The 27,104-nt window shown below is 37.6% G+C and overlaps 7 protein-coding genes across 9 annotated transcripts; 2 read left to right on the forward strand and 5 right to left on the reverse strand.

The window, feature by feature from the left end:
• Window positions 1-893: 893 nt before the first annotated feature.
• On the reverse strand, window positions 894-1,706 carry LOC111800000 (18.1 kDa class I heat shock protein). Its single transcript, XM_023683569.2, has one exon. It carries the CDS (start codon window positions 1,674-1,676, stop codon window positions 1,083-1,085), a length of 594 nt encoding a protein of 197 aa, XP_023539337.2. The 5' UTR covers window positions 1,677-1,706; the 3' UTR covers window positions 894-1,082.
• A 1,737-nt stretch (window positions 1,707-3,443) lies between these two features.
• LOC111799998 (uncharacterized) lies at window positions 3,444-7,834 on the forward strand. Of its 3 annotated transcripts, none has more exons than XM_023683561.2 (4): window positions 3,444-3,628; window positions 3,777-3,874; window positions 4,598-7,251; window positions 7,336-7,834. In XM_023683561.2, exons 3-4 carry the CDS (start codon window positions 4,618-4,620, stop codon window positions 7,618-7,620), a joined length of 2,919 nt encoding a protein of 972 aa, XP_023539329.2. In that variant the 5' UTR covers window positions 3,444-3,628; window positions 3,777-3,874; window positions 4,598-4,617; the 3' UTR covers window positions 7,621-7,834. The 3 variants fall into 3 exon arrangements, with proteins under 3 accessions (XP_023539329.2, XP_023539331.2, XP_023539335.2); XM_023683563.2 differs by having other exon boundaries at window positions 4,605-7,251; XM_023683567.2 differs by lacking the exons at window positions 3,444-3,628; window positions 3,777-3,874 and having other exon boundaries at window positions 4,611-4,750; window positions 4,837-7,251.
• A 99-nt stretch (window positions 7,835-7,933) lies between these two features.
• Window positions 7,934-9,322, reverse strand: LOC111799999 (Nuclear transport factor 2 (NTF2) family protein). The gene is made up of 3 exons (XM_023683568.2): window positions 9,182-9,322; window positions 8,767-8,953; window positions 7,934-8,536 (listed from the first exon to the last, which is right to left on the reverse strand). The coding sequence occupies exons 1-3, from the start codon at window positions 9,233-9,235 to the stop codon at window positions 7,974-7,976; spliced, it is 804 nt and encodes a 267-aa protein (XP_023539336.2). The 5' UTR covers window positions 9,236-9,322; the 3' UTR covers window positions 7,934-7,973.
• Window positions 9,323-10,713: 1,391 nt separating this feature from the next.
• LOC111801060 (phosphatidylinositol:ceramide inositolphosphotransferase 1) lies at window positions 10,714-14,754 on the forward strand. The gene is made up of 13 exons (XM_023685025.2): window positions 10,714-10,810; window positions 11,299-11,376; window positions 11,486-11,575; window positions 12,480-12,566; window positions 12,676-12,744; window positions 13,115-13,195; window positions 13,304-13,375; window positions 13,564-13,624; window positions 13,755-13,854; window positions 13,973-14,068; window positions 14,134-14,180; window positions 14,270-14,391; window positions 14,490-14,754. Exons 1-13 carry the CDS (start codon window positions 10,793-10,795, stop codon window positions 14,559-14,561), a joined length of 993 nt encoding a protein of 330 aa, XP_023540793.1. The 5' UTR covers window positions 10,714-10,792; the 3' UTR covers window positions 14,562-14,754.
• Window positions 14,755-15,860: 1,106 nt separating this feature from the next.
• Window positions 15,861-18,228, reverse strand: LOC111799566 (uncharacterized). Its single transcript, XM_023682937.2, has 2 exons — window positions 17,163-18,228; window positions 15,861-16,360 (listed from the first exon to the last, which is right to left on the reverse strand). Exons 1-2 carry the CDS (start codon window positions 17,621-17,623, stop codon window positions 16,123-16,125), a joined length of 699 nt encoding a protein of 232 aa, XP_023538705.2. The 5' UTR covers window positions 17,624-18,228; the 3' UTR covers window positions 15,861-16,122.
• Window positions 18,229-21,055: 2,827 nt separating this feature from the next.
• Window positions 21,056-22,183, reverse strand: LOC111799740 (uncharacterized). The gene is made up of 3 exons (XM_023683197.2): window positions 21,954-22,183; window positions 21,549-21,875; window positions 21,056-21,463 (listed from the first exon to the last, which is right to left on the reverse strand). Exons 1-3 carry the CDS (start codon window positions 22,018-22,020, stop codon window positions 21,300-21,302), a joined length of 558 nt encoding a protein of 185 aa, XP_023538965.2. The 5' UTR covers window positions 22,021-22,183; the 3' UTR covers window positions 21,056-21,299.
• A 1,758-nt stretch (window positions 22,184-23,941) lies between these two features.
• On the reverse strand, window positions 23,942-26,929 carry LOC111800513 (uncharacterized). Its single transcript, XM_023684241.2, has 7 exons — window positions 26,556-26,929; window positions 26,197-26,449; window positions 25,577-25,777; window positions 24,795-25,482; window positions 24,604-24,707; window positions 24,465-24,524; window positions 23,942-24,375 (listed from the first exon to the last, which is right to left on the reverse strand). Exons 1-7 carry the CDS (start codon window positions 26,733-26,735, stop codon window positions 24,362-24,364), a joined length of 1,500 nt encoding a protein of 499 aa, XP_023540009.2. The 5' UTR covers window positions 26,736-26,929; the 3' UTR covers window positions 23,942-24,361.
• Window positions 26,930-27,104: the final 175 nt, after the last annotated feature.

The raw sequence follows: 27,104 nt of genomic DNA on the forward strand, positions 1-27,104 counted from the left end.
TGCTGGAACGAAAGGTTTCGAATATATATAATATTAGCGAAAATTAAATTCTACCTTCTGACAAGTTTTTATATTTTGTGTAAATTTTTTATATAATATTTTTTTTGGTAAAATCTGTGATTTACTTTAATTTACTATTTAAATATAGGAGCCGTTACAAATACATGGTTAATTTTTTTTTTTTTTTTTTTTTTTTTTTTTTTTTTTTTTTGTGCAGGGGTAGACAACAGCGGCTAGCGTAAAGTATATCTTAGATGTCACACACTCTTTTTGTTAATCTTTAATGTCATAAAAATAAATAAATAAATGAAATAAATATTATTTTGATTTCTTTAATATATTATAATTTATCAGGTGTGTTTTTTTAATTGAAAATAGTATTATTTTTTTTTAGTTGAATAAAAGATCACTCCAAACTGAAAAGAAATAAATATTGTTGAATGATGAAAGTCCCTCGTCTACTAATTTTAGGGAAGAATCATAGGTTTATAATCAAAGAATACTCTCGCTATTCGTACGACCTGTTGGGGAAGCCCAAAGCAAAGCACGAAAGCTTATACTCAAAGTGGACAATATCATACCATTGTGGAGAGTTGTGTTCGTCTAACATGGTATTAGAGTCATGCCCTAAACTTAGTCGTGCCACAATAGATTGACAAATCCTCAAATGTCGAACAAAGGACTAAAAAAGAAAAGCAGTCAAGCCTCGATTAAGGAGAGGTCTAGTGGGTATCCAGTCGTGTTAATTTAACATGATATCCGAGCGTGCCACAATAGATTGGTAAATCCTCAAATGTCGAATAAAGAAGTCGAGCCTCGGACTCGATTAAGGGGAGGTTAGTGAAACTTAGTTGGGGCAGCCCTTTAGACTCAAAGCAGACAATATCGTAGGATTGATTTTCTAACAAATATAACCTTCATTGATTTTCTTTCTTTGTAAAACAAAGGAGGACATAGTAGTAATAACATTATTTCTTTTTAATTATATTTTCAGATTGTAAAATAAAAAGCGTTATTATTTAAAATTTTAGTAGGGCTTCATCTCTATCAGTTGCAGTGTAGGACTGAAACTTTTGTCGGTTCTAATGGCCAGAGATTTGGACGATTCGGGCGATCGGCTTCTTGAAATGGTGTTTGGGCACTGTAACTGTTAGTATTCCGTTATTCATTTCCGCTTTCACCTTATCCACGTCGGCGCTCTCCGGTAGAACAACACGCCGGTAGAATCTTCCGCTGCTTCGTTCCACACGGCGCCAAATGTCGCTTATCTCTTCTTTCTCAGCCCTAATTTCAGTGCTGATACAGAGGCCTCCATTGTCTTCAATCTCCAGTTTGACTTCGTGCTTTTTCACTCCGGGAAGCTCTAGCCTCAACACGTGCGCATCGGCAGTCTCCTTGAAATCAATCTGAGCGTTCATGGCGGAGGAATTAGAAGCCATGGAAGTACGGAAGGGACCGACGAGGGCGTCTTTCTCGTGGAATTGATCGTAAGAATTGTGATCCTTGATGTAGTAGCGTTCTTTCTGTTCTTCGGGGAATTTGTCGAACGAGCGTCGATCCTCGACGTAGTAGCGCCCTTTCCAATCCTCAGCGGACTTGCCGCCTGAGGGGCGATCCTCAACGTAGTAGCGTTCCTTGCGATCAGTAGGGAAGTAGTTGTTGAAACGAATCGACATTATCTGATCAAATCTCGAGTATAGGAGGAAATTTGTAGTGGAAACACTTACTGATTTGCTTCCAGGTGAAATTCGGATTAGGAGTTGAATTTATAGGTGGAGGAGGAGGATGATTACAGGAAATTAGGTAAGGATTTCTGGAACGGAACTGATTCAATTGTTGGTGGAAGTCGCAATAACCTGGATTATTCTGTGAATTTTTCCTTTTAAATATGGCTCGATCAAGTCAATTCCTGAATCTGTTCTCTCATATTGTTCCGAAGGTGACTTGCAGGACTCCGTTTCAGCGTTGATCTCTTGTAATGGATTCCAGATAGGTTGGTAGAGAATTTCGCCAATGGCGCCGAATCGGAAGAACATAATTCTGATAAGAGAACTTCGATTTGTTCGATCATTTCTGTTTTCCTGTTGAGCTCTGCTTCAACTTCAGAATTACAGAAGATGGTTCAGGTTCTTAAATTCATATGGGCCTGGCCATATAGTTGTCGTTGGGCCGATGGGCTGTGAATCTTCTAGGTTTATGTCACGGCCCATTTTCCTGAATTTTGTGCCTAGTTTACCCTTAAATCTCTAATTTTAAATTTTTTAAGTAAATCTCAATTAATTAAATTAATGACATTCACTAATTTTTCATCAATTAATAAGAATTAATTACAAATCTTTATGGTCTAATTAACTACAGCTAAGAACTTAATTGAGAATTAAAATCTAATTAAACCAACCAAACAGTTTCAGAATTTAAAAGTCAAACAATTGTATCCACTTTCAGACTAAAATAAATGCTGTTATATATTTATATTTGGAATAAAAGAAAAAAGTTGAAAAGTATTTTTTTATTATTATTCATAAATAAATGGCATATATTTCAAAATTTGTACCAAAAAGGGCAAAGAGTGAAAGTGTGAAAGTGCAAAAAATAGGGAGAATAAATTGAACTGGCAAAGGACAAAGAAGGAAATAGTGAAAGATTCTCGCGAAACGAGGGAAATACATTTAAAATTTCTCAATAATTTTATATTTTTTTAATTTGACAATAATGTCAAATTTGGAGCGTATTAACCGAAATCCATGCTCTTTATTAATTAATTCAATCAATTATTAAAAAAAAAAAAAAAACGTATTTATTTAATTACTATATGAACAGCTTTTTTAACATATAAATAAATAAAATTTATAAAAGATTATTACATAATTAAATTTAAGATAAGAGATTGAAAAAGTAGTGGGGAGGGGAGGAAGGAATAAACTTTAATAATTAAAAGAGATTTTGTTGCTTAAAGAGCGGTATTGAAAGACAAGTGCTCGGCCGTTTGACCACTTTTTTCCCTCTTGTTCTTACTAAGGCCTTTGGATTCTTTTTAATTATTTATTTATTTATTTTTAGAAAACGTTCTTTTAAGTGCTAATTTCAATTTCCTTAATTAAATTGCATGCTAATTATATCTTAGTGGGACAGTTTAAGATCATAATTATAATTATAATTTAATTATAAAATAAATAAATAAATAAATAAATAAAAAAAGAAGAAGAAGAAGAAGAAGAAAAGAACAAATGTTTAGTCCACAAAAGCAGAGAGCTGCTGACGTCACCAGTAGGGCCCATTGGGCTTAGGGATTCGTGATAAAGAAATAAGTCGTGTAGTGGGTCCCACTAATCGCTGAATGAGTGTGACCGGCGATAGTGGGTGAATTTGTAGGCTAGCAGGTTTCCTTTTCCACCGTTTGATGGATGAAATAAAAGGGAAACGGTGCGTTTTATTTCTCTCTCTCTCTCTCTCTTTCTTCCATTCTGAAACTTCTTCTCTCTCACTATCAGAGTCCAGAGATGGAGACTTTTTAATTCTGATTTTCTGTATTTGTTTTTGTCTCTGCAATTGCTGACTTTTCTTCTTCTTCTCTCTTCTCTCTTCTCCGGCATCGAGCAGAGGAAACGGACGGAAACCGAGAAGAATGGTAAGTTCATTGCCGATTCAGTTTCTCTCTTTATCTTTCTTTCTTCACTGCTGCTGTAATTCCTTGCTTTGCTTAGAATCCACAGCATATTACCAGATTTTTATTCTTTCTTTTTTATTTTTATCTTCTTTCTCTGTTTAACGTTCAGTCGTAATCACGCTTCGGATCTTCATCGGGATCGATGAGTTTCGCGTGATCCTATTCCATATACCTCTTATGAGCCTGCATTTTCCTGGATTTCTGTAGGTATGTTTCTTACTCTTTCTCCATGCTACATTTTGATTCTGCTTTCTTTTTCGTTGTTATCTGTTTTGTTTGGTTGGGGAGGAATTGCAGGCTCAAGGATTGAGAATGTTTTGCTTTCTTTTGCGGGTTGGTTTTGGCTTGAGGTTGATTGATAATAGTGACATTCGCCATTTCTCTAGAAATAGCAATGTTTGCTCACTGACTATGTAAATTATTTCAGGTTTTTTGTCTTTATCTGGAAGAAACTGCAGTCCTCTCTCTCTCTTCTCTTTTTTCTTTTCCTTTTCGTCATGTAGATTTTTGTTTACTTCGATTTCTGAAGCTGCTAGCCGGTGCTTGGAATCAGTAGTTTGTATAAGAGTTGGGGAAATCTTTAGATTTGTGAACTTTCCTGCTTTGACTTCAATTCATGTGCTCTATTTTTGTTTAAATCTTAAAAGATTGCTCAATGTGGTAACAAAAGGGGTGAACTAGGGGAAAATATGACCAATTTTTTGTTGGATTATCTATAGGTAGATGAGAGGAGTTAGGTATGCGAGGATGCTGTTTCTGATAAATAAATTAAAAAAACCTTGGAAACTGTGGATGTTCGCGGTAATAATCATTCTGGAATAACTAAATTTGGAACTACTAGTGCCATTTGGTTTTGCATCTGAAATTGTAAGTTAAATAAGGCACGGTTGATCATCCTGGTCTTTCTGACATCGTTTAATAATGTACTAGTTTTCAGTGCTTGCTGTAGTATGGGATCCAGCTTGGAGCTCGGAAGGAGTTCAAGCCATCGACATAGCTCAAGGATTGGGAAGGAGGTGGCCGTGTTGCCCCATTCAAAACGGTGTCCATGTCCAACAGGACAAGAGCAGTTAAAGATGAAAGGTTCTGTTCGACCACGTACCGATTTATATTTTGTGTCAACGAAGGGAACCAACATTGCTCGGGAAAAATCTTCTATGTACTGGCAGGGTAAGAGCGTCGAAGGGAGTTCAATTGGAGAAGACGAGCTTGTTAGGCATATGTCGAACTTGCCAGGTTATCTCCTTCGTGCAGAGAGAGGTGAAAATCTCCAAGGGAAGGCTTTGAATGTTGGGGTTCTAGATTGGACGCGACTCGAGAATTGGAAACACAAACAGACGCGTTGTCCAACCAAAGGTAAAGATGATGCACTGTGCAGTGGGAGTAATTTATCATTAAAACAGAGGACTGGACTGCCTACTTTCCCTCGTGTAACTCACAGTGAAAGATCAGATAAATCACACTCTTCACTTCAGTCTGGTTTGATCCCATCACTTAAGGAGGAGCGTTCTCATTGTGTCACCTCTGTCCGGAATGCCAGTCGTTCCCTAGATTTTGATAGTGGTTCAAAGAGTGCAATCAAGGGGCGGCAAAGAATACAAAGGACTTGTACATCATCCTCATCGGGGGGAAATGATTCAAACATGGTGCATGAAAGAGAAAGGACAAAGCGTTCTGATCGGAAGATGAGTTCAGAAATGGTGGATTTTTCCTCTCCCATGGGACATTCAGGAGTGTCGCCTTGTCCTAAAAGTACACATATTTTGGGTGGCAAAACAAATCATAGGAAAGAGAAGCCCATTGGAACAAATATCCAGAAAAAATCAGACGAGAGGATGGTTTTAGGAATAGGAGAGAGACCATCAAAATCGACTTTTCACACATCACCTGGTTTGATGAACAATAGTATTGAGAAGCCCGTTGAGACAAATATCCAGAGAAAAGAAGCAAATGAGAAAATGGTTTTAGGAAGAGGAGAGATGCCATCAAAATCGAGTTATGACATATCACTTGCTTCGAAGGATCATATTAATGCTGAAAATTATGAAACAAAGAAGAGGGAGGGGAAGCAGTGCACAGATACTGATCTCCCTTACAATTATTTCAGTTACCAGCAAGATGTCAATCCCCTACTTAAACCGAAGCCTAAGGATTTAGACGAACGATTTCTGCCCTTCAATTCCAGAACATCATTTGATGAGAACATGACAGATGTGAATTCGTGTACTTATTCAGAGATATTTTCTCCAGAGGATATTCTCTCTTCTGAATGTGGTTCAGACATTCCATACTCATGTCCGTTGCCTTCATTAGCTGACGTTGAACCCATGAGGGGCAGAATGCAAGATTCTATGGTCTGTGATACTAGCGCAGAACTTTCATGTTCTTCATCCCAAGTGCTCCCTTACTCAAATCAGAAGCCAAGTTTGAGTCCTTCTGGAGGTAAACAAATAGAAAAGGGCTCCCCAGTTATTAAGCCTACCCATTCCGACGACCTTGTTGATACTCTTGAGAGATCAGTAGATAAAACCCCTGATTCAGGAGCTAGAAAAGGTAGGCATCCTTCACCAATTCGTCGTTTGAGCTTCAGCTTAGGACGGATGGGGAGAAGTTTCAGTTTTAAGGAGAGCTCGACCATACCACAGTTAAGTTCCACGCACACTATTCCAAAATCTGGTCCAGTGATTTCTGAAAATGCTGGTTGCTCAGACAATTCGGATAGAAAGAAGGTAAATGGACATAACAGAACTAGGTCTAGCCCTTTAAGAAGATTGATAGAGCCAATACTGAAGCATAAATCCTCAAATTCTCACCATCCTATTGAAGGAAACGTCAACTCAGTAAGCCTTTGGCCAACTGGTCTTGGCAGCACTCACCAAAAGAAGCATAATGAGTCCCCAATGCAAGCCCTCTTACAGTTTACGATGAAGAATGGTTTTCCCTTGTTTAAATTATTGGTGGATAACAACAGGAATATTCTTGCAGCCACTGCTAAAGATTTAACCCCGTCTGGGAAGAATGAATCAGGGCAGAACTATACATTCTACCTAGTTAATGAAATAAAAAGAAAGACCGGTGGTTGGATACGACCAGGGCATAGGGATAGAAGTTATGGCTATGCCTACAATGTCATTGGGCAGATGAAAGTGAATTCTGATTGTAAATCGACTGAACACAACAATGGTAAATATATATTAAGAGAATCTGTACTGTTTGGTGTTGAGATGAGGCCGGGAGATCGTGAATCAGCAATCATAGTGAAAAACAGAGAACTTGCAGCCATTGTTCTAAAGATTCCTACCGAAAACTCGAAACATGATGGGCGACAAAGTGGTAACGTTTTGATAGAGAGCTGCATGAAGTCTTTGTCTGAGGATGATGCTGTAATAATACTTCCGGGTGCTGTTCATGGATCACCAAGCAGCGGAGAGCCTTCGCCATTGATCAATAGGTGGAGATCTGGCGGAGTTTGTGACTGTGGTGGTTGGGACGTTGGTTGCAAACTGCGTATACTGTCCATTCCGGACAAAGTAATTACATCCAAGGCGTGTCCGATCACCAAGTGCCTCGAACTTCATGTGCAGGTAAAACTTAAGAATTGATTATGAACACTTTATTGACTTCGTCGTTTCCATCGATTAATATCCTGGCTGTCCATTTTGTTTCAGGGAGACGAAGAAGATAAACCCGTGTTCAGTATGACACCCTTGAAGGGTGGGTTCTTTGAAGTTCGTTTCGATTCATCGATCTCTATGTTACAGGCGTTCTTCATCTGTGTTGCAGTTTTAAATGGGCAGAAACCAGAAGATCCCTCAGAAGCAAGCAAGTTTGCACCTGAGGAAAAAATGATGAAGTTTCCCAATTCTAATGGAATTGACACAGTCCGTGAAAAACAGCTTGCTAGTATTAGATATGCCTCAAACCCGCCTCTCTCTCCCGTTGGAAGGGTATAACTAGTCTGCTCTTTGTTACTACCAAGCAACGCAACTGAAGATTCTTCCTTTGCAGTGGAGCTGAATATTGTCCCTTCTTAACCGTTCATCCTCCATTTTGAATAGTCTGTAGTGCCTTGGACAAGCGACCAAGTAATTTTGCGCTACCATCCTTGTATAAAGAAAATAACATTTGAGCATATATAGAGTGGAGATATTAGACATTGTTACACAACTTTTTTCCTTCCCTAAAGTTTAGTTTCTGAACTAATAGTCTGGATTGGTCGGTCGATTTAAAATTATAGCGCTCAGCAAGCGCAATGACAACGCGAACTGAGACATGAATCTTCTTCAAGCATTTGAATGTTTCTATATTACAAATCTATAGGTGAGGCATGGTGAATACAGATGAACCATTGACCATTAATTCTCTCAAACACGTTGGTAACAAACTGTCCCCCCCAACTGCTACCTTTCGTCTTCACCAATTCCACACATGTAACATATCCAACATCCCCTCTAGCATGAACTTCAACATCCTTGAGCTGAATCTCCAGTGGGAACTCATAATTTGCCCATACATACTCCCAACTGGTTATAACGTTGTCGTATCCCGATATCCCCCTCATGCCTGGGTGCACGCAGCAGACGCTGTCTCCTCGTGCCCAAAGAGTTTGCATTGCTGCAAGATCCCCGTTCCGAAACGATTCGTAGAACTTAGCATTGGCTGCAAATACTGAAGCTTTGCTGTCCTCTTGAAGAGCTTTCAAGGTATCTCTGATCTCTGCAGCTCTGGCGTAGTCTTCATCTGCAATGGCATTTTGCAGGTCCTGCTTCAAGGCTTCTGCATCGAGTGTAATGCTTTCACTGCTCGAATTCTCGGCTTTCAGTTGACAAGGTCGAAATGATAGCATCCTAGTAGATTGTTTACAGGGCCCTGCGCTAGATATTACCAAAATGCTGATTTACTGACGAAATTGGAGCAAGATTCAAAGTTCAATTATACAAAATTCTTTGTATATCTGTATTAGTCTATCCATTCTTATATTAGAGATACATTGCACTGGCTCGAAAATGTACAATTCATAAAAGAAACGGAAACTCAAACAAATTTTAAACGCAGTAGATCAGAGCTCATGGAAATGGAAAAAATTCGATGAAACTTACTGAAATTTCCAATTGTTGAACCCAAACAACGAGGAATAGAAGGAAAAAGAAATCCGCATCCTCCTGTAGATGCTTTAACCAAGCCAATATCATATTGCTTAGGGAGAGCTGAAGGAACATGATGAAACACCTCACAACTCTGTGAACAACGCACGCTCTTCCGATTGCTAATAAAGGTAACATAACCCTAGAAAATCACAACATCACCGAACTATTTAAAAATTGACATCCAGATCCAGATAAAGCTTATAAAATAAAAATTAAACCGAGAGACAATTCATTACAATGAAGAACACATATAAATCAATTACAGAAGATAAAGCTAATGCACTTGAAAATAACATCAATGATGAAAAGTAGAAAGAGAAGAACAAAATAAATTCATATTAGATCAAAGAAGCGAAGCAGTACTCACATTGCAGCACAAACTAGATGTGTGGAGCGCCATGCTCGAAGGAATTTGGAGCATACAAGGTTCTTAACAGCTGAGAAACGCGAAAGAGATCAAGTTTCAGAGTCCGAGAGTCAGCAACGAAGATAAAATGAGTACAGGAGCTGTAGAGGAAGTGGAATGGATCTGGACTGGACCTTTGATGGTGCAGATGAGGGCAGTTTAGGAAACTTGAGAAAATAAAAAATGGGCTCAATTTGAATAGGCCCATCAATTAGAATCTGGGCTTTCTGATATTCAATTAGTTGGGCCCAATATCATCTGGTGGGCCTTTTTCTTGGGCTCGTAACCGTCCCAATGGAGGGAAGCTACATGTGATAATTCGTTAAAGAGGAATTTGAAATTTGAAAATAAAATTTAAAAAGCTCATATTGTTGTTTACGAAAATGACATTTATGTGCATAAAAAACATTATCACTTAATGCTACTTGCAAAATTCTAAAAAGCATGATCATTGTCGCAAGAAAATAATAGACACCGAGCGATGTGCATAAAAAAACAATTTCAAAATGATATCAGAGCCAGACACCGAGTGATATGTGAACTCTTATAAAAATGTTTTAGAGAAAGGTTTCCACACTTTTATAAAAACGTGGGGGATGTGAGATCTCACATTTTACCTCCTTTGGTGTCAGCGTCCTGTGTTTGGCCCTGATATCACTTGTAATAACCAAAAACCTATCGTTAGTAGATATTGTCCGTTTTGACTCGTTACGTAATGATGTCAGTTGCAGAGTTTTAAAATGCATATGTTAGGGAGAGATTTACATACTGTTATAAGAAATGTTTCGTTCTTATCTTCGACCAATGTGGTATGTGACCCAATATCGGGGAGAACCAAAAACTTACCAAAAATTAAATCGTGTTTTGATTGGTTTAGGTTTTGATTTTGTGGCTGTGATTCTTCTTCGCCCCTTGAGCTCACCTCACCCACCCTACACAATTATGGGGCTTCTGCCTACTTACCAAAAGCCACCCATTAAATGAAATCTTTTTACATTTTTTTTTTCTTCATTTAATATTTAAATTTTAGTATTTAAAAAAAAAAAAATATTTGAAAACATATTTATTTGTTTATTAAGTAAAAAGAACATGGGCCCATAAGCTTTCGTGGGCTCCAACTTTCAAACTTTCATTTTCCATCCAATTTCATTAATGCGTTTATAATTTAGATGTCATAATGAACCATGAAGCATGGTTAATTTAATGTGACATTAGGGATATCATGAAAAATTGATACTTTATTGCAAGTCAAGCAACATATTTAATCAAAATATGTTTGATAATTTGGGAATAATTCATTATTATTTAACCCCAAACTTAGGGGGATGAAGATAATAGTGTCACGTTGAATGTGCCACCAAAAGCAATTAAGTTCTCGCTTTTCTCAAAAGACAGAACTTTGTGGGAGAATATGATATATGCTTCCATTTTGATTATTGATGATGATAATTATTTAGGGGTTTTTTTTAAAGAAATAAATTAAAGAAGAATTGTGGAAGTGCCCCTAAATTTGGGTTTTAAATTTGAGGGATCCCCCAGATCGTGGGTTATTTAATTTTGTTCAGCGGAGAAATGGAAGTAGTGGAAGAGGTCAGACCCAAAACGGCAAATCTTTCATATTCTTTGTTTTTGTAGTAACAGAGCAGCCTTTCCCTTTACCCTCTTCTTCTTCTTCTTCTTCTTCTTCTTCTTCTTCTTCTTCGATCAATTTCTGAGCATCTTCCAGAGAAATAATCCCTCTGCAACACTTACAGATACTAACAATCCAAAGGGTCTCTTTCGTTTTCGATTCTCTTTTTTCCTTGTATTGTGTTGTTGGTTAATTTCTCTTTGATCGCTTCCCCTTTGATTCTCCATTGCAATTGCGGACTGGGGTGCTTCAGTTTGAACTGGATCTTCCTTTTGAATCTGGGTTTTAAGGAGGCGGCATTTGGGTTTGATTTTGCCCCATTTTGACCGTAATTTTGTTTGAATTTGGGGGTCTGATTTGATTTTTTGAGGGATTTCTTTTTCTGGGTTGAGATTGGTTTTACGGATTGTTGGCAAGATATTGAAGTGCGCGATGTTGTTCTTCATAGTTTGGCTTTGAAGTAATATGGAAGTGGTTGTTACGCGCATTCAAGATGAATCTTTACATTGGTCGCGAAGCATCGAAGGTTGGTTGGTTGGTTTTCTTAATACAAATTTGTGAATCTCTCTACCTCTGTTCTTGCTTTCTAAATGCTATGTTCATCTTTTTCATGCGTTGTTCTTCCTGGTGAGAAGCTATGGAAAAGATTCTGCGCAGAGATTAGTACGGAGATCAGCCTTCTGATTGAGAATTGGAAGTACCTTCTTGGTGGGCTTATCTTTCAGGTATTCGTTTCCATCCATTTCTATGAATAATCTTCGTAATAAAGCCATTTTACTTTTTATTCTTCTCCTTTGAAAATTGTTGTTCACCTTGTTTGTGGGCCCTCGACCACTCATCTCCTTCCCCATGGAAAGCTTATTCGCTAAGATCAAGATTAAAACAATTAGGAGGAAACCAGATCCTTTATATGGATGCGAGTTTTTGGAGATATTGGCTTGGTTTACCCACTCCTTTCCTTCTTAATTCGAATTGATTTAATGGTTTGATGTATCTACATGATTTGTTTCTCATGCAACCGAGCATTGGAACCGCTGATGTTTGAACACGTAACTTGTCTCATTTTTTAAAGTTGAATAAAGTTTCCCATCTGATATACATCGAGTAAATCCAAAGCAGAGGTGACAACTGAACTTTATTTTTCTTTTGCAAATACAACCTTTTTTTAATCAATGACTGAAATATGTGGTTGCCTTTTATGCATAATTCTAATTGTTTTGTGGAACACCGAAAGTTTTATGGTATTTGGTATATTTCTTTTTATGTCTTTTTATGTTTGGAGGTAGAATTAGCTGATACTTTGTTCACCCATGTTTGCACTAGGTTTAAGCCGTTGTGTTGACTTTTGCTCATAGTTATGTAACGTTGCTTTTAAATCTTCTCTCATTTTACTTTCAAACCCCGTTTTCTAAAACCTCCTTCTCAAATGGGGCTAGAGGCTTGAGTATATGTTGTCCAGCCGTAGGCGACCCAATTGCAAACTCCGCTGCCAAGAAAAGTGCGATTGTGACAAGACCGATACATTATTCTAATTCTAGGATCTTAATACTTTGGTCATCTCAGTGATATGATTTTTATCATTGTTGTCTTCTCATTTATGTAATCTTTCTGCTTCTTTCTTCTCATCAGTACATACATGGAGTTGCTGCTCATGGCGTTCATTACATACATCGGCCAGGTCCAATTCTTCAGGATGTCGGGTTCTTCCTTCTCCCTGTCAGTATTGATCTTTCTCATCCCTAAACCTTTCCCCATCCTTATTTTCTTCTACTACGATTATTATTCTTATTTACAATTGTTTAAGTACATGAGTTTTTATATGTAGGAGTTAGGACAAGACAAAGCTTACCTCAGTGAGACTCTTTTCACATTCATATTTTTATCCTTTGTTGCGGTAAGTGATATGTTCTTTATATTCTTATTTAGTTTCTACTGCTAACATTGCATAATCCTTCTCTCTTTGCTGAGCTATTGTGATGAATGTCCTTGGAAATCTCTAAACAATGGAGTTTGGAATCAATTTTCCAGTCCAAATACTCCATTTGCAGAAAGGAAATTCTGATACATTGTTTTAGCATTGTTTATTTCCCTAATTCTGTTAATGATGGATAGGCCTTTCTTGTTCGTCTTCGTTTAAGTACGATGTCTTGAACAATTTAATATACTCATCACTCTGAGCTAAGGGTTTCATCAGAAGATTCTTCTGTTCTTACGTGCGGCTCTGATTTTGTACTAATAGAATCTTTGAAATAAAATAATTGCAGTGGTCTTTCCACCCTTTTATTCTCAAGAGCAAAAAGGTGTATACAGTTCTTTTATGGTGCAGGGTTCTAGCATTTTTAGTTGTGAGTATTCATTTATTTATCATACCCAATTTGTTATTTGGTTATCTTACTTTAAAAACATTACAAATTTTTGCATCCCCTAATTCTGATTCAATCTGTTTTCATCAGGCTTGTCAAATTCTTCGTATCTTAACATTCTATTCCACACAGCTGCCTGGTCCAAACTATCATTGTCGTGAGGTATTCGTCTTGAAAAAGCGTGTTCTATATGGTTTGATTTCCTTTGCAAGTCACATACTAATTGTTCTTTTTTCTTCTGTGTTGTTCACTTTCCTTTCTATGAGGGATAATTCCTAAATCTTTACTCCTAAATTTGTTCAATGATTGTTTGAACGGGATAATCAACCGACTCTGGCTGCATTATACAGGGTTCAAGACTTGCCACATTGCCTCCTCCTGATAATGCCTATGAAGTTCTATTGATGAATTGTAAGCATCTCCATAGTCTATTGCACATCACACTTTTGCTTCATGGTCAATAGTGTTCATATTCTGCCTTTTTGTCTTCCCTTCGAATCTGAACATTTTTACGAGTAAAGACTTTTCGGGTTCAATGCAGTTAGGGGAGTATTATACGGCTGTGGTGATTTGATTTTTTCATCACACATGATCTTCACTCTTGTTTTTGTGCGGAGTTATCAGAAATATGGCACACAAAGGTATATTTATCCATGGTTAATACCCTTCAGTCTTGGTTGGAATGTGAATCAGTATATTGCGCCTATGCATAGCTTGTAATGTTGCATGCAGACCAATTAATTTTGTTCCTTACTACAGGTTTATAAAGCATTTGGCGTGGTTGTTTGCTGTGATTCAGAGTTTGTTGATTATAGCATCTCGCAAACATTACACCGTCGACGTTGTGGTTGCATGGTAAGACTGATTTGTTCTTGTTCCGATCTTACTTTCTTTATCACAAACCGGTCACTTCTCTGTAGGTATACTGTTAATTTGGTGGTATTTTTCGTCGACAAGAATCTGCCAGGTTAGTTTTTGTTTGTCGTCGATTTATCGATGTCCTGATGAAGCATCTGTAGAAAGTTAAATCTCATGTATCAAGGTTTTCTGTCGCAGAGTTGCCTGATCGAACAAATGGGGCAGCATTGTTACCATTGAGCACCAAAGAGAGAGATACCAAGAGCCGAGATGAAAGTCACAAGCTGTTGAATGGGAACTCTGTAGACCCCACTGATAGGGTATATGATGAATAGTTGTTTTCTCTTTTGGAGTTGGGATTCTAAAACCACTCTTCTTTATCTGACTCTATCTAACATGTGCATTGTTCCTTGTTCAGAGGCAGAGGACTCAAGTAAATGGCAAGATTCCTGAAGATGGGAACGCTGTCCATGTTAATACCACACCATAAATGGGGTCTAGCACCAACAACAACACAGCTGCTGCTGCTGCTGCTTGTGGAGAGGATTGTTGTTTATTTGTTACAATGTAGACTAATGGCTTTCCTTGCGTGTGGTTCGCTCCTTTTCCCAAGACTGGTAATCTATTATGTATCCTATCTTATCTTATTGGGAAATGCAGTTCTTAGATTCACTTTCTTACCATTCCCTTTGTTTATTGTTTCTGGAAATTGCCGTCTGAATTTGGCATTCATTTAGGCAGGAAGTTAGAGGAACATGATCCTCATCTCTTCTCTTAGTTTGATCAAGGCATTAATGTCGCCTAACGTAGTTCATTGGTTTAGATTCTTTTGAATTTTTCACTTCCCTTGTTGTGAACTGTCATATGTGGAGCACATGAAATGAGAATTTCCCAGGTCAACTAATGTGTCTGTGTCTGTGTCTGTGTCTCTGTCTCTGTCTCTGTCATGTTGGTTTTAGCTCATTGCTTGTTCATCTTCTTGCTCCATTAGATTCTCATCCAAAAGTTGTGTACATAGACCAGACCTTCAAAAGTCATCTTCAATGATATTTCACTTGAAAGCCGCCTGAGTAAATGTCCATCTCTGCAACAGATTCTATCTGGGTCCTAATCAGTTTCAGAATTATATATATGTGTACATCTTGATCTTGATCACAAGGAACTTGCCTCTCCCTAGCTAGTTATATTCGTACCTCCATACGAACACAAGGTCATATTGAAATAAGTTCTTGCTCGTCTATTTGCTGAATTTAAGAGCAAGAACGCGTCTTTTAAGAAGAAAAATGTGAATGCATGTAGGTCTATTTCGAATTAAGAATCTTAACCTCTACGATTGTCATTGAAGATGGTGGAGGGAAGTTTGAAAGAAACATCTGTTTGTTTGAACAAGAACAGTGTCAACAAAGAAGTTGCAAATAAAGCCACTTTAGTTGCACAGATTTGTAGCTATCGAAGTTGCAATAAAAGGGCTGCCTGCCCTTCGCGGCTTATTTTGACGAGTTTTACTGACAGATTCTTGTTTGTACTTGACAGCAGGAAGGTCCCATCTTCTTCCCCGACACAATGATACATGTTTTTATTTTGGTCCACAACAGAAACGTCTGTTCTTCATTTAAGAACATGAACAAAAACCCCTCTTAAATTCCACACCATTTGTTGCTCTCATCATATTTGGCCTCTAAACCCATTTTGAATGTGAAAATGAGACCTTGAGAACGCACAGAGCCATAATCAACGCTCAAAAACCAAATACTTTAACGAGATATCAATAGAGCAGAAGAAACAAGTATAAAGAAAGATGATGCTGCTCATTGAAATACTCAGAATCAATCATCAAGGATGTTCTTGATTGACTACACCAAATTTCTCTATAACTTGGAATTGAATGAAGTGCAGTGAAATAACTTTTGTGGGGAATGTTGGGAATGGTACATGTGTATAGGATGATAATCTATATGAACTTATGGACACTCTGGAGGGTCGTTTGCAGCAGCAAATTCTGCAAGTTCCTTGATCTGGATTTCCCCTCTGTTTCGATACTACGGGTGCGTTTATGAGGGCACGTTGAAGTGAAAGAGCCAAGATATAACAAATGCAAAAACCATACAAGCAAGTAGAAAGTTCAGAAACCGATGGCCACGCCAGAAGCTTGGGCTATCTGATGACGGGATCGATGCAGCAACTGCAGTCATTGAGGAGGCGTTGTTGGATTCATTAGACTGCTCTGTTGACTCAACTTCATTTGGTCCTAGAATGTTTCGTGCAACGGAATGACAAATCTCACACGTCCTAATAAGATTTAAGAAGATTATGAATAAACAAAGTAGCCAAAGGAACAATGCAAATGCCTCGGTCCATTTTCAAGCATCAAACAGAAAGTAAAGAACGATCACACAACAATCACAAGGTGTAAACCCATCATGTAAGACAGCAAATACCAAACCATCAAGTCCCCCAATTCACTTTCAACAATCACTAAAATACTTGACTGAACCGTCCCTAAGTTGTTTATGTTCATCTTGTGTAAAAACTCAAACTCTAGTAGATATTATCCTCTTTGAACTTTCCCTCAAGGTTTTTAAAACGTGTTTGCTAGACCCTTACGTGGATCTCACAATCCACCCTCCTTCGAGACCCGGTGTCCTCGCTGACACTTATTCCTCTCTCCCTAAATGCATATCTTTTGATATTAGTTCATGAGAGTAAGGATCTGAAAGAGCTCACAGTGACTAAACAATTTGGGAGAAAGAGAGATTCATAAGGCATCAGAAAAGGGAGAAGGAAGAAGGAATAATCAGTGTAACTTGCTTGGAGATAAATAAACGTCTTTCTTACGTTTTACTCTTATTTCCTTTTGTGTCTCTAAGCTTTCCCTCTAAGCAAGCATCAAAATGGTAAGGTTTAAGTACCAAATTCACCAGAATATCACAGAAGATGCTTATCACAAGAACAGCAGCAAGAACATAATCTGAAAACATGAACTCAAAGAACTATGAAGCATGACATGATATAGCATATGAGTGAAGAATGATCAGAATTCATGAACAAAAAACATCAAAACTTGCTTATAAAACACAGGGATTTAACTCACTTATTGCCTTTGATTTTGAACCAGGTTTCAGCACAATGCTTGTGAGCCGCAGCCAGATCATCCTTGCAAGAACAACCCAATTCGATTGGGATTCCAGATTCTTGGCTATTACTCTCCAAACCCAGATGACAAATCCTGCAATCCCTCTCAACCTTACCTAAATGCACCTTAATTTCAGTAATCCCATTCTCATTTTCAACCTCGACGGAACGATCCGAAGCCGATGAAAGCCGCCGGGAATCCGAAACAACCACCCCAACCCCCGGCTGAGAAACGAAAGCAAACCTATACTCATCGTAAGAACCACCGTTGGTGGAATAAAACTGGGAATAACACGAACCCTCATCGGCGTCAGAGAAATAAACGCTACAATCGGCGCTCAACTCACTACCACTAACAGACCGCCGATGATCCCCTTGCTCCAAATCAATGTCGGACTGGGAAACTTGTGGAGGCGCCATTTTCGTAACCCACAAGCTAAAACTCTCACACAATCACTTCTACTAAACCCCACGCACATATCAGAGAACTAAAACACTCGAGGGCTCCAATTAATTCCTCCAATATTCACGAAGAAATTGGGGATTTAAAGAAGTGGGTATTGGATTTGGTAACAACCCTTCAACTCCATTAATTAAAGCTCGCAATATAGAATTGGGAGCGCTTTAAAGAACGAAGAGGAAGTTAGAAAGGAATTCATGGTTCTGTTGGAATAAAACAATAAAGGATTTGGTAAAGGGCGGAAACAATGGTCCGGCAGACAGTGGTCTGAGCTAATGTTGGGCGCTTGAACGGAAGTAAGGAGAGAAGAACAGAAACGTGCAATGGGTGCGCAGAGAATTCAGAGGAAATTACAGAGATGAAAAAGAAAAGAGGTGGGGGTGTGGGGGGACAACACAAATTGAAAAATTGAAAAATTGAAAAAGAAAAAGAAAAAGAAAAAGAAAAAGTTTCTGGAAGATCTGATAGCTTAGCTACATTACATTACATTACATTACACTCGAATCTATGTTCTTAGTTATGCAAATGCTATCATGTTCATCAAACATGTTCATGGTGGGCGATGGATTAGAGAGTGACAAACTCACCCATTTCATTAAAGTTTATAAATTCAAAGATTAAATGATTATATTTATAAAATTTGGTTGAATTGTTACAAATTTTAATGTGGAAAGAGATATTAATGATTAAAGTTGAGAAAATGGATGATAACTTAACGAGGAAGCTGCAAGTTCGATGTGGAAAGTAAAAAAAGGCTGTGTGTTATTATTTATTTAATTTTGTAACCCAACCCGAAGACAAAGGCGAAGCCAAAGGCAAAGGCAAAGGCAAAGGCAAAGCCAAGGGCTATTCTTCTCTGCTTTGCGGCCTTACCAAAACCCTTTCTTTTTCTTTTTTCTTCTCTTTATCTGATTCCATTCATCAAATCATTGACTGGGTCTCTGCCACGTGTCGCAATCACAGAAATGTGGAGTAGAAAACTTATGATTCACATTTTGTCTAAAGTGTGAACAACCCTACACTATTATTGTATGAGGAATGTATGAGTATCCCACAACCTACTACCAATATCAATCCGTTCCATTGAATGTTGTGTGTCACGATCATGCTTGTCTAAGACGTATTACCCATGGTTGCACGTTCGTTACATATCAAAACCCTTGTCTTGTATCACTTTATCGTTTTCCTTTACTGCTTTCATGATGTATAGGTGATCAGTTGTCAACTCCTCCCATATAAATTTTGTATGACGTCTAGGTTTGCCATACATAAATCGCTTCAAAATGTACTATATGGGAATGTTGTGTGTCACGGTCATGCTTGTCTAAGACGTGTTGTCCATGGCTGCACGTCCATTACATGCCAAAACCCTTGTCTTGTATCACTTTATCGTTTTCCTTTACTGCTTTCATGATGTATAGATGACCCGTTGTCAACTCCTCCCATCTAAATTTTGTATGACGTCTAGGTTTGCCATACATAAATCGCCTCAAAATGTACTATATGGGGATACAACTAGTTGCCAAATTCTCCATACCCCAAAATTTTGTATGTTATTTAAACCGTAGTCATATAAGATTGTTTCCATCTTTCTCTCAATCTTGCTTGTAAACTCTTCAAAATCTCTCTACCCCTATTTTCTAAAATCTTCTTTTCATAACGAAGTCAGAGGCTTAAGCATACATTGTCTCATCGTAGGCGACGCGATCTTAAATTGACTTAACTCATGCAGAGTGATGATAACAATTGCCACACTGTCACAAAAAAAAGTATGACTTGTAAGCCGATAAAAGAATATTGTTGGATAACATTTCAATTTTAAACTATTATTTTATTGTTAGAGATTAATTAGAAATTAAATTAAAATTTTGAGATCTACGTTATTATTAAAATTTTAATAATGACAAATAGAAAATTTGGAATTTAAGGAGAAAAATAGTATACAGAGAATTAGGTGGGCCGCTTATTCCGCAAGGCCCAAAAGAAAGGTGGTCCACATTTTCAAACGTCGTGTGCACGCGACGTCTAGACAATTTTATTAATTTTTTATTATTAATTATTAATTATTTTTACCCTTTTCCCTTGGAATAAGGAGCGATTATTCTATTCTTATTGCATATTGGGTTGTCAATTGTTGTAGAACAAAGAAGTTGACCCACTGTGGACCCCACTAATAACCGAATTATTATTTTTTTCTCATTTTTAAAAATTAATATAAATATATTTCACATATTTCGAAAATTTATTAATAAGGCAAGTACATTTAATAATTTTTTCAAGATTAAATAATTATTATGTTATGCTTTTACATAATTTGTCGCTAACCTAATCTTCAATAACGAAATAATAATAATTATTATTATTATTATTTTGTTGGCTGACTAATTATTTCAATATAGTGTGGGGTTTTCTCATTTTAGATGGAAATTATTATATCACCTATGAAGTCCTGGTCCCTTTATTTTGCATTGGGCCTGCCCAATTTAATTAAGCCCATATGATGGCCCAATTATGCAACTTGTAGATTGTATGGGCCCGGCCCAATTCCATAAGCTCAATTATATAACGCGCAAGTTGAATCAATTGGGAACCGGTCAAAAGTCCAGACACGTGGACTTTGATTTGGTCAAACTCTTAAAAATGTAGTTGACCTTGACCATTAATACAGAATCAATCAAGAACGACCGATTAATTTCTACAAAATACAGCTTTTAACTTGTTTGACGAGAAATAAATTCTTGAAAATCATTTTTTAATGTAATTTAAATACTTTAATAAATGACGCATATTTGTTTTGTTAGAAATCATGTATCTGACGACGACGTAATTAAATACTTTAATAAATAATACATATATTGTCTAGAACATAAACGCTCATTATTTTACTTTTGATTTCCACAAAATGTCTCGTATCAATAGAAATATATTCTTTACTCATAAACTCATGATCTTCCCCTCAATTAAGTACTCCTCTCCTGATAATCCTCAACGATCATCCTCTAGAACAAGGTACACAATATAAGCTTTCCTAAGACCTATGGAGCCCTCTAACCTTTCCTGAGACCTATGGAGCCCTCTTAGTCTAGGCTTGACTCCTTCTCTAGAACACTTTTAAAAAAACCCAATTCTAACCGAGTCGTACACTCTCAAGGGGTGGATTGTGAGATCTCATAGCGGTTAGAGATAGAGGAACGAAACATGTTTTTATAGCGGTTAGAGAGAGAGAGGAAAGAAACATATTTTTATAAGTGCCTGGAAACCTTTTTATAAGTGCCTGGAAACCTTTTTATAAGTGCCTGGAAACCTTTTTATAAGTGCCTGGAAACCTTTTTATAAGTGCCTGGAAACCTCTGTCTCGTATACCCGTTTTAAAACTTAGAAGGAAAAGACAATAAAGTAATAATAATGGTTTTATTAAGGAGAAATATAGAGTAAAACTAAGTGTGTGTATGGGAATATTGAAAAGCAGAACAAAGGAAAAAGAGGTATACAATATAATGGTATGGAAAGTAAATGTGAAATCCAAAGAAAATCACCCATCTTTTTCCTCACACCCATTCGTTACTATTTTCTAAATCACAATGAAGATACAATCAATCAATCAATCACCAACCAAACAATAAATCAACCTCGTCTTCACATCGGAGCTGGGGCATCAGCTGTCGGGAAGAATCCAGGGGTATTCTCCGATGACACTGGACCGCCAGCAGCAGCAGCAGCAGCACCAGAGCTCAGCAGCTCTGCCATGGCACGATGGGGGTTTGTGCGTTGTTTGATGCAAAGGTCGGGCAAGAACACTCCTGCAATGACATGAATTGAATAGGCAATTAGATTGGGAATTTCGCTGTGAAGTTAAGAGATTGGGAATTTTGGGTTATGGGTTACCCTCTCCTGCGGCCATGTTGAAGTAAAGGTCAACAATGTTGGGGCATTTCTGGTAGCAGGCAGGGGAGCAAAGCTTGGCCGTGAAGTGTGGCTCGAGGAGTGCATCGGAGGCAATTCCGACAGAGTTCCGATCCACCCCACAAGCCTTGATGCATATATCCGTCTCTATGAACTCCGCCATCCATTCCACTATCACCTCAGACGTTCTGCATTGATATTCAATCTTCCCATCTTTCGTCTCTGCCGTCTCCAACAAACATCTCTTCCCCGATGAAGCAATTGAGAATGCGCACACATCCACCGACAATTCCTCGCAAACAAGCTCCCCTGCACCACAACAAGCATCGTCAAACCAAACCAAACCAAACCAAACCCATATAGGAAGTGGGTTAGATGGCTACGTACCAAGCGCGGCAGAGACGAAAAGAGAGGAGAGGAAGAGAAGGTAAGGCAATTTGTTGGAGATAGCCATGGGAAGCTGTTTTATGGGTAAGAAGAAATGGGGCGAGGAATTGAAAGAAAGGAGAGGAAATTGGTGGTGGATTAGAGATGGAAGAGGTGTTTGTGGATTAATATATGAAGAGAAGTTGAGAGAAAAGGGGAGAGATTGAGGCTCTTGTTCTTGCAATCCAACAATATAAAGCCTATAAATAGAGACCCAATTCAGACACCCTTGCCGGCTTCTCAACGGAGCTTCGGCTGCAGCTGCTGCACTCTTAAGCCTACATTAAAAGGACACGTTTTGGAACTCAAGTTTGTTTGTTGACGCCTAACAGAGCCGTGTATTTTGGGCATGTACCAAGTCGCCACCTCTTTCCTTTCCTATTGAAGAAGCTTCTTGTGTGTGGGATTTCAGTTTCATATTCTTTTCTTTTCATAAGGTAGCGAAATTTCTTGTCGGATAAGTTTCGACCCGCACGAAAGATGTAACGATCTAGGCACTGTCTCTGAGAGAGACTCGATGAAATAGACATGTATGTGAAGATGTGGGCACCTGGACAGAAAGACCCTATGAAACATCACTGTTCTCTGTGATTAGCTTTGGACCTTTCCTATGCAGCTTAGGTGGAGGGCGAAGAGGGCTCCATGTTATAAATAATGACCTCACAATAGTCTGATACGAACCTCCACAATAATATGATACTTTTTATACAAGTCGTGAGAGGTTTAGTTTGACTTCTATTTATTGATTTATTTTTAAATAAAAATTATAAGTTGTTTATAATAAATATAAGCTTTTTCTTAAACCTACAAACTAGACTTTGCTATACAAAATACTAAAACCAACGTATTTTTTTTTCCAACTATTTTGACTTTAAATGTAATTGAAATTTAACGCTAAAACATTTTCTTGCAATTTAAATTCAACATAGCACCAAATTTTTCAAGGAATATATTTGTTAACCATTATTATTATTATTATTATTATTATTTTAATTTAATAATTGTGGAGAAGGGATTGAACTTTAAAAGGGAATTTTCATTCCTTATGATTAAAGTTATGCTCATAAATAACAAATACTTAATAATAATATTGTTGAGAATATTTAATAACTTTGTTTATTCTTTTATAGAAATAAATAGCGTTACCGTCTAATATACTTTCAATAATAATATATTTTGTTGGTTTAATTGTCGTAATCAATTAACTTATAGTATAATCAAATTTTAATTTAAATCGTTCTTGCATTAAAATGGAAACAAAGTGTTAGATTACGAAAAATGAAAAAGGGCATCAAATAATTGGTATAAAGAAAGCATGAGAATGACATTCATTTCCATGCTCAATTTTTCAACAATCCATTTATATATAAATAATATTTTATTAAGTAAAGACGTTTGGATCTAATTATGATTTCATCGATTAATGTCACGTATTTGATATTATTATTAGTTTTAAATAATATATAATTTATAAGATATGATATAGAAAATATTGAATTTAAGTCTTGAAAAATCGAAAAATTAAATTTAAAATTTAATTGTATATGATTTAGATTCATTTAACTTGTGGAATTAAAATATTAAACCATTAATTAGGTTTAATATTTTAAAGGAAATAAGGCTTAGACTTCCAACTTAAAGCTATAAACAAAAAGGATAGTTGACTTGGAAATTGGATGATGGGCAGCCAGTAAGGGCAATTTGCATTCCTGGTATTATTATTTAATATTACAAACGAATGGGTTTTGAGCCACTAATCTGTCCTTACAAACAAAGGGGTTGTTAGCCTATGTCACGTCGTAGATGGGGAAGCTTTTAGGAATCACGACCTTATACCGTAATATGATATAACTTGCTTTTGATTTCTCTAAAATACCGGATACGAATGGAGATACTTATAAATTCATAATCAACTCCTTAATTTACGGACGTGAGATTTCTCTCCCAGTAACCTTCAACATTAATACTTCTTTAGAATGGGGAATCCCGATAGCAATGTCTTATCTTGACATTCAATCGGGGAGATACTAAAGAAAAGAAATGTCCTAAGATACATATTGCGTCTACTAAAATGTTACGGAAGATTCCATCTAGAAATTTACAACTCATATGTCAAAATCTAATCTTGCATATACAAATCATTGCTTCAATATTTCCAGCATCAGAGAGGGAAAAAGAATGACTAGTGAGGAGGGGATTGATCAAAAATTTTGACTTGAATGGCTACAGATGAATGGTAATTTAAACTTACCAAACAACTTGTTGTTGAACTGAAAATATGATTATTTCCTTGGGTTAAGAGTAAGTTTCTTGTCAGCTTCAGTTTCTTGAAGAAGCAGCATAATTATCTTGATCACAAACCTGGGTAGCTATAATTTTTTGGCTGCAAGTATCAAAGGACAAAGATTTAACTATGCACAATTTAATTATCACCATACAATGAGCGAGCAAAAGTTGCAAATGAGTTTTTACCTGGGCTTAAAATTGTTACGCATTTTGTTGTGGACTTCACAGCAGTTAATGAATCTATGCCTGCATTAGTAAAATTTGCTCATAAACCTGCACATTGCTCAATGGAACTTCAAGAGGTTTAGAAGATGAACTGCATTACCTTCTGTGTTTGTCTCTTTTCCAGATAAAATCTGTGTCACCGTAGATGAATATTCTGACATCATCTGATTAGTCTCCATGTAACAGTCCATTGATTCATGAGAACTGGGAGAGAAAAACATTGAACAAATTATCAGAATAAGAGCTAGAAAGTAGCGAGTGGAAATTGCAGCGTGGTGAGCGAAGAATTACCCAGAAAGAGTGTCTGTTGAAGCACCCAAGGTTGGGACGGATGAACAACCAGTTACTTCACAATCCATAGCCCAATCAGCCAACATTTCATTGAAAGAGAAATCTTCTCCAAAAACATCTAGACAAGGCAAATCTATGTCAAAAATGTCTAGCTGCTTTTCTGATTCGGTTACATAGATTTCATTTTCAATCCCCTTGTCAGAACTCATGGGTACATCTGAAACATCAAAGTCTAGCCGTCCCTTCACGTGATCTCTCTTACCAAGCCTTTTAGCGTTTGTCTTGACAGGGGAGGGAGATAAAATGCTATGGTTCCTCTCCACAGAATAGTAAGCTACTTGCTTGTAAGGACTGATTGTAACCCTTTTTGATGAAATTACAGTGCAACAAGTAGGACTAACGTCTTGTGGAGTATTGTTGTTACTGCAATCAGCAGCAGAAGAAATCTCATGTGGAGATGTAGACTTGTCACTTTGACAGGAATTTGCACGAGGAGGAGTCTTCGGACCAGAAGAGTTAGTTGGAATAGAGAATGAAGGCTGGTTGAACAAACATTTTACAACACTTGATCCTTGAACTACGGATTCATTGGGAGGGCAGCTAGGAGATGATGACTGAATTTCGTTAGAATGCTGAATCCTTGATTGAACATTGGCAGCTTCAGTTGATTGGGAAAGTGCATCAGTATCTGTAACGGACATGAATTATATTAGATATGATTGAAAACAGATGCGCCTCAATCAATCATATAATACCACAAACATTTCATAAAGAAATCTTGCCTTTGTTTGCTGATTTCCTGGAAGATAATTTATTTCGAGATCTCTTAGCAGCTGGAGGAACAGCAGTGGAAGTCTTGGAGCTCTTTCTTTTACTTGCTTCTATGCCAGTAATAACGGGAGTTGTGAAACTCTGAGGCCCGCCATTTGTATTCTGAGGTGTGACCTCTGAACGAACAGGTTGTTTGATGCTTACGGGGATACCTGAGAGCAGTAAATCTCAATACCCTTTCCATAAAACTCTTGAACTTACAATAACCCGACCTAACGCCAAATACTAGCATTTTCAGACTGTTCACCTATGTACAAAATCCACTAGAAGTTGCAAGAAATTTACTTATAACGACAAAGAGAAATTGTGGAGAAACCCAGTCTCCCATATTTCCAGGATAAGCGAAGAACTACATGCTACTACTAAGAACTGGATTGCAGTCTAAGTTGATGATGCAAGTATAAGACTAAACGCAGGATTTTACTCCTACAGAGTTCAGAGATCATTTATTTTCCGTATTCAGTACTATGGCAATTGAGTAAGCCAATTTAAGATGGGTCTAGCCCTGATGATTTTTCGGTATTACAGAAAATATATGTTTCATCTAATCCAGAAAGATTTAGGACAGTACCTGTAGGAGATTGAGAAGGACCAGATTGACTAACAGCTGCAACTTTATCTGGAGCAGCTGAAATCGACGGCGCTGAGGACCTTCCACTGACATTATAAGCACTCATGACAGTCTGCATACCCTGGAGAAGAGTGTGAACGCGAATCTTCTCTTGTTCTAGATAGATTCTTTCTTGATCTAGAATCACCCTTTGTTCTTTCAAACAGATGTATTCATCCAACATAGCCTCCAAGCTCAGCAAGCTCTTCGGAGCCTGAAGACCAAAAGAATTAAAATTCATGTGACGACTAGGGTAAGAAAAAACAAAAACTAACTAATGGCGGGAAAATCCAGATCTCAAAAAAGGAAAAAACAGGTGCCTCTTGGATCGGAGAGTTTGCAATGAGTGATGAAGCTTCTACTCTAAAAACAGAGCGCGATTCGGCGTAATTGTTGTCGGAGAGATATCTATCAACAATGAAGGCGACCTGCATAGGGGTAACGTTGGCAGTCCCCTTGCTAGCGCTCTCAGATTTTCTGGATTTGGTTTGCTTCCCCATTGTCGTTGAAGGGGAAGAAACAAGAGAACCGCGAAAGGATACAGAAGCTCGAGGTTGCAGATGCAGATTGAAGAAGCGGAGAAAGAAAGTGAGGATCGGCGATTGGAATCGGAGGGAAAGGGAATGGGAGATTTTCGTAAGATCCAAATCGGGGGGAAGAAGAAGTGATTTAAAGGGGCAATGGAAAACGCGGGAGATTTTGAACTTTTTTTGCGGGTGGCGTGAACGGGCGGTTATTTGCACCCGCCTTCAGCCCCTTCCCGCCATCGGCCGCGGTCAAATTTTGAGAACAAAAATAATAACAATCTACTGTGGCTATTTAGTCCATGTGGCCCATGATCGAAGCCCAGCAGCGGGGCGGCCCATAGC

This window comes from Cucurbita pepo, chromosome 8 (assembly GCF_057944985.1).
Source record: "Cucurbita pepo subsp. pepo isolate OVF chromosome 8, ASM5794498v1, whole genome shotgun sequence".
Taxonomy (NCBI): Eukaryota; Viridiplantae; Streptophyta; class Magnoliopsida; order Cucurbitales; family Cucurbitaceae; genus Cucurbita; species Cucurbita pepo.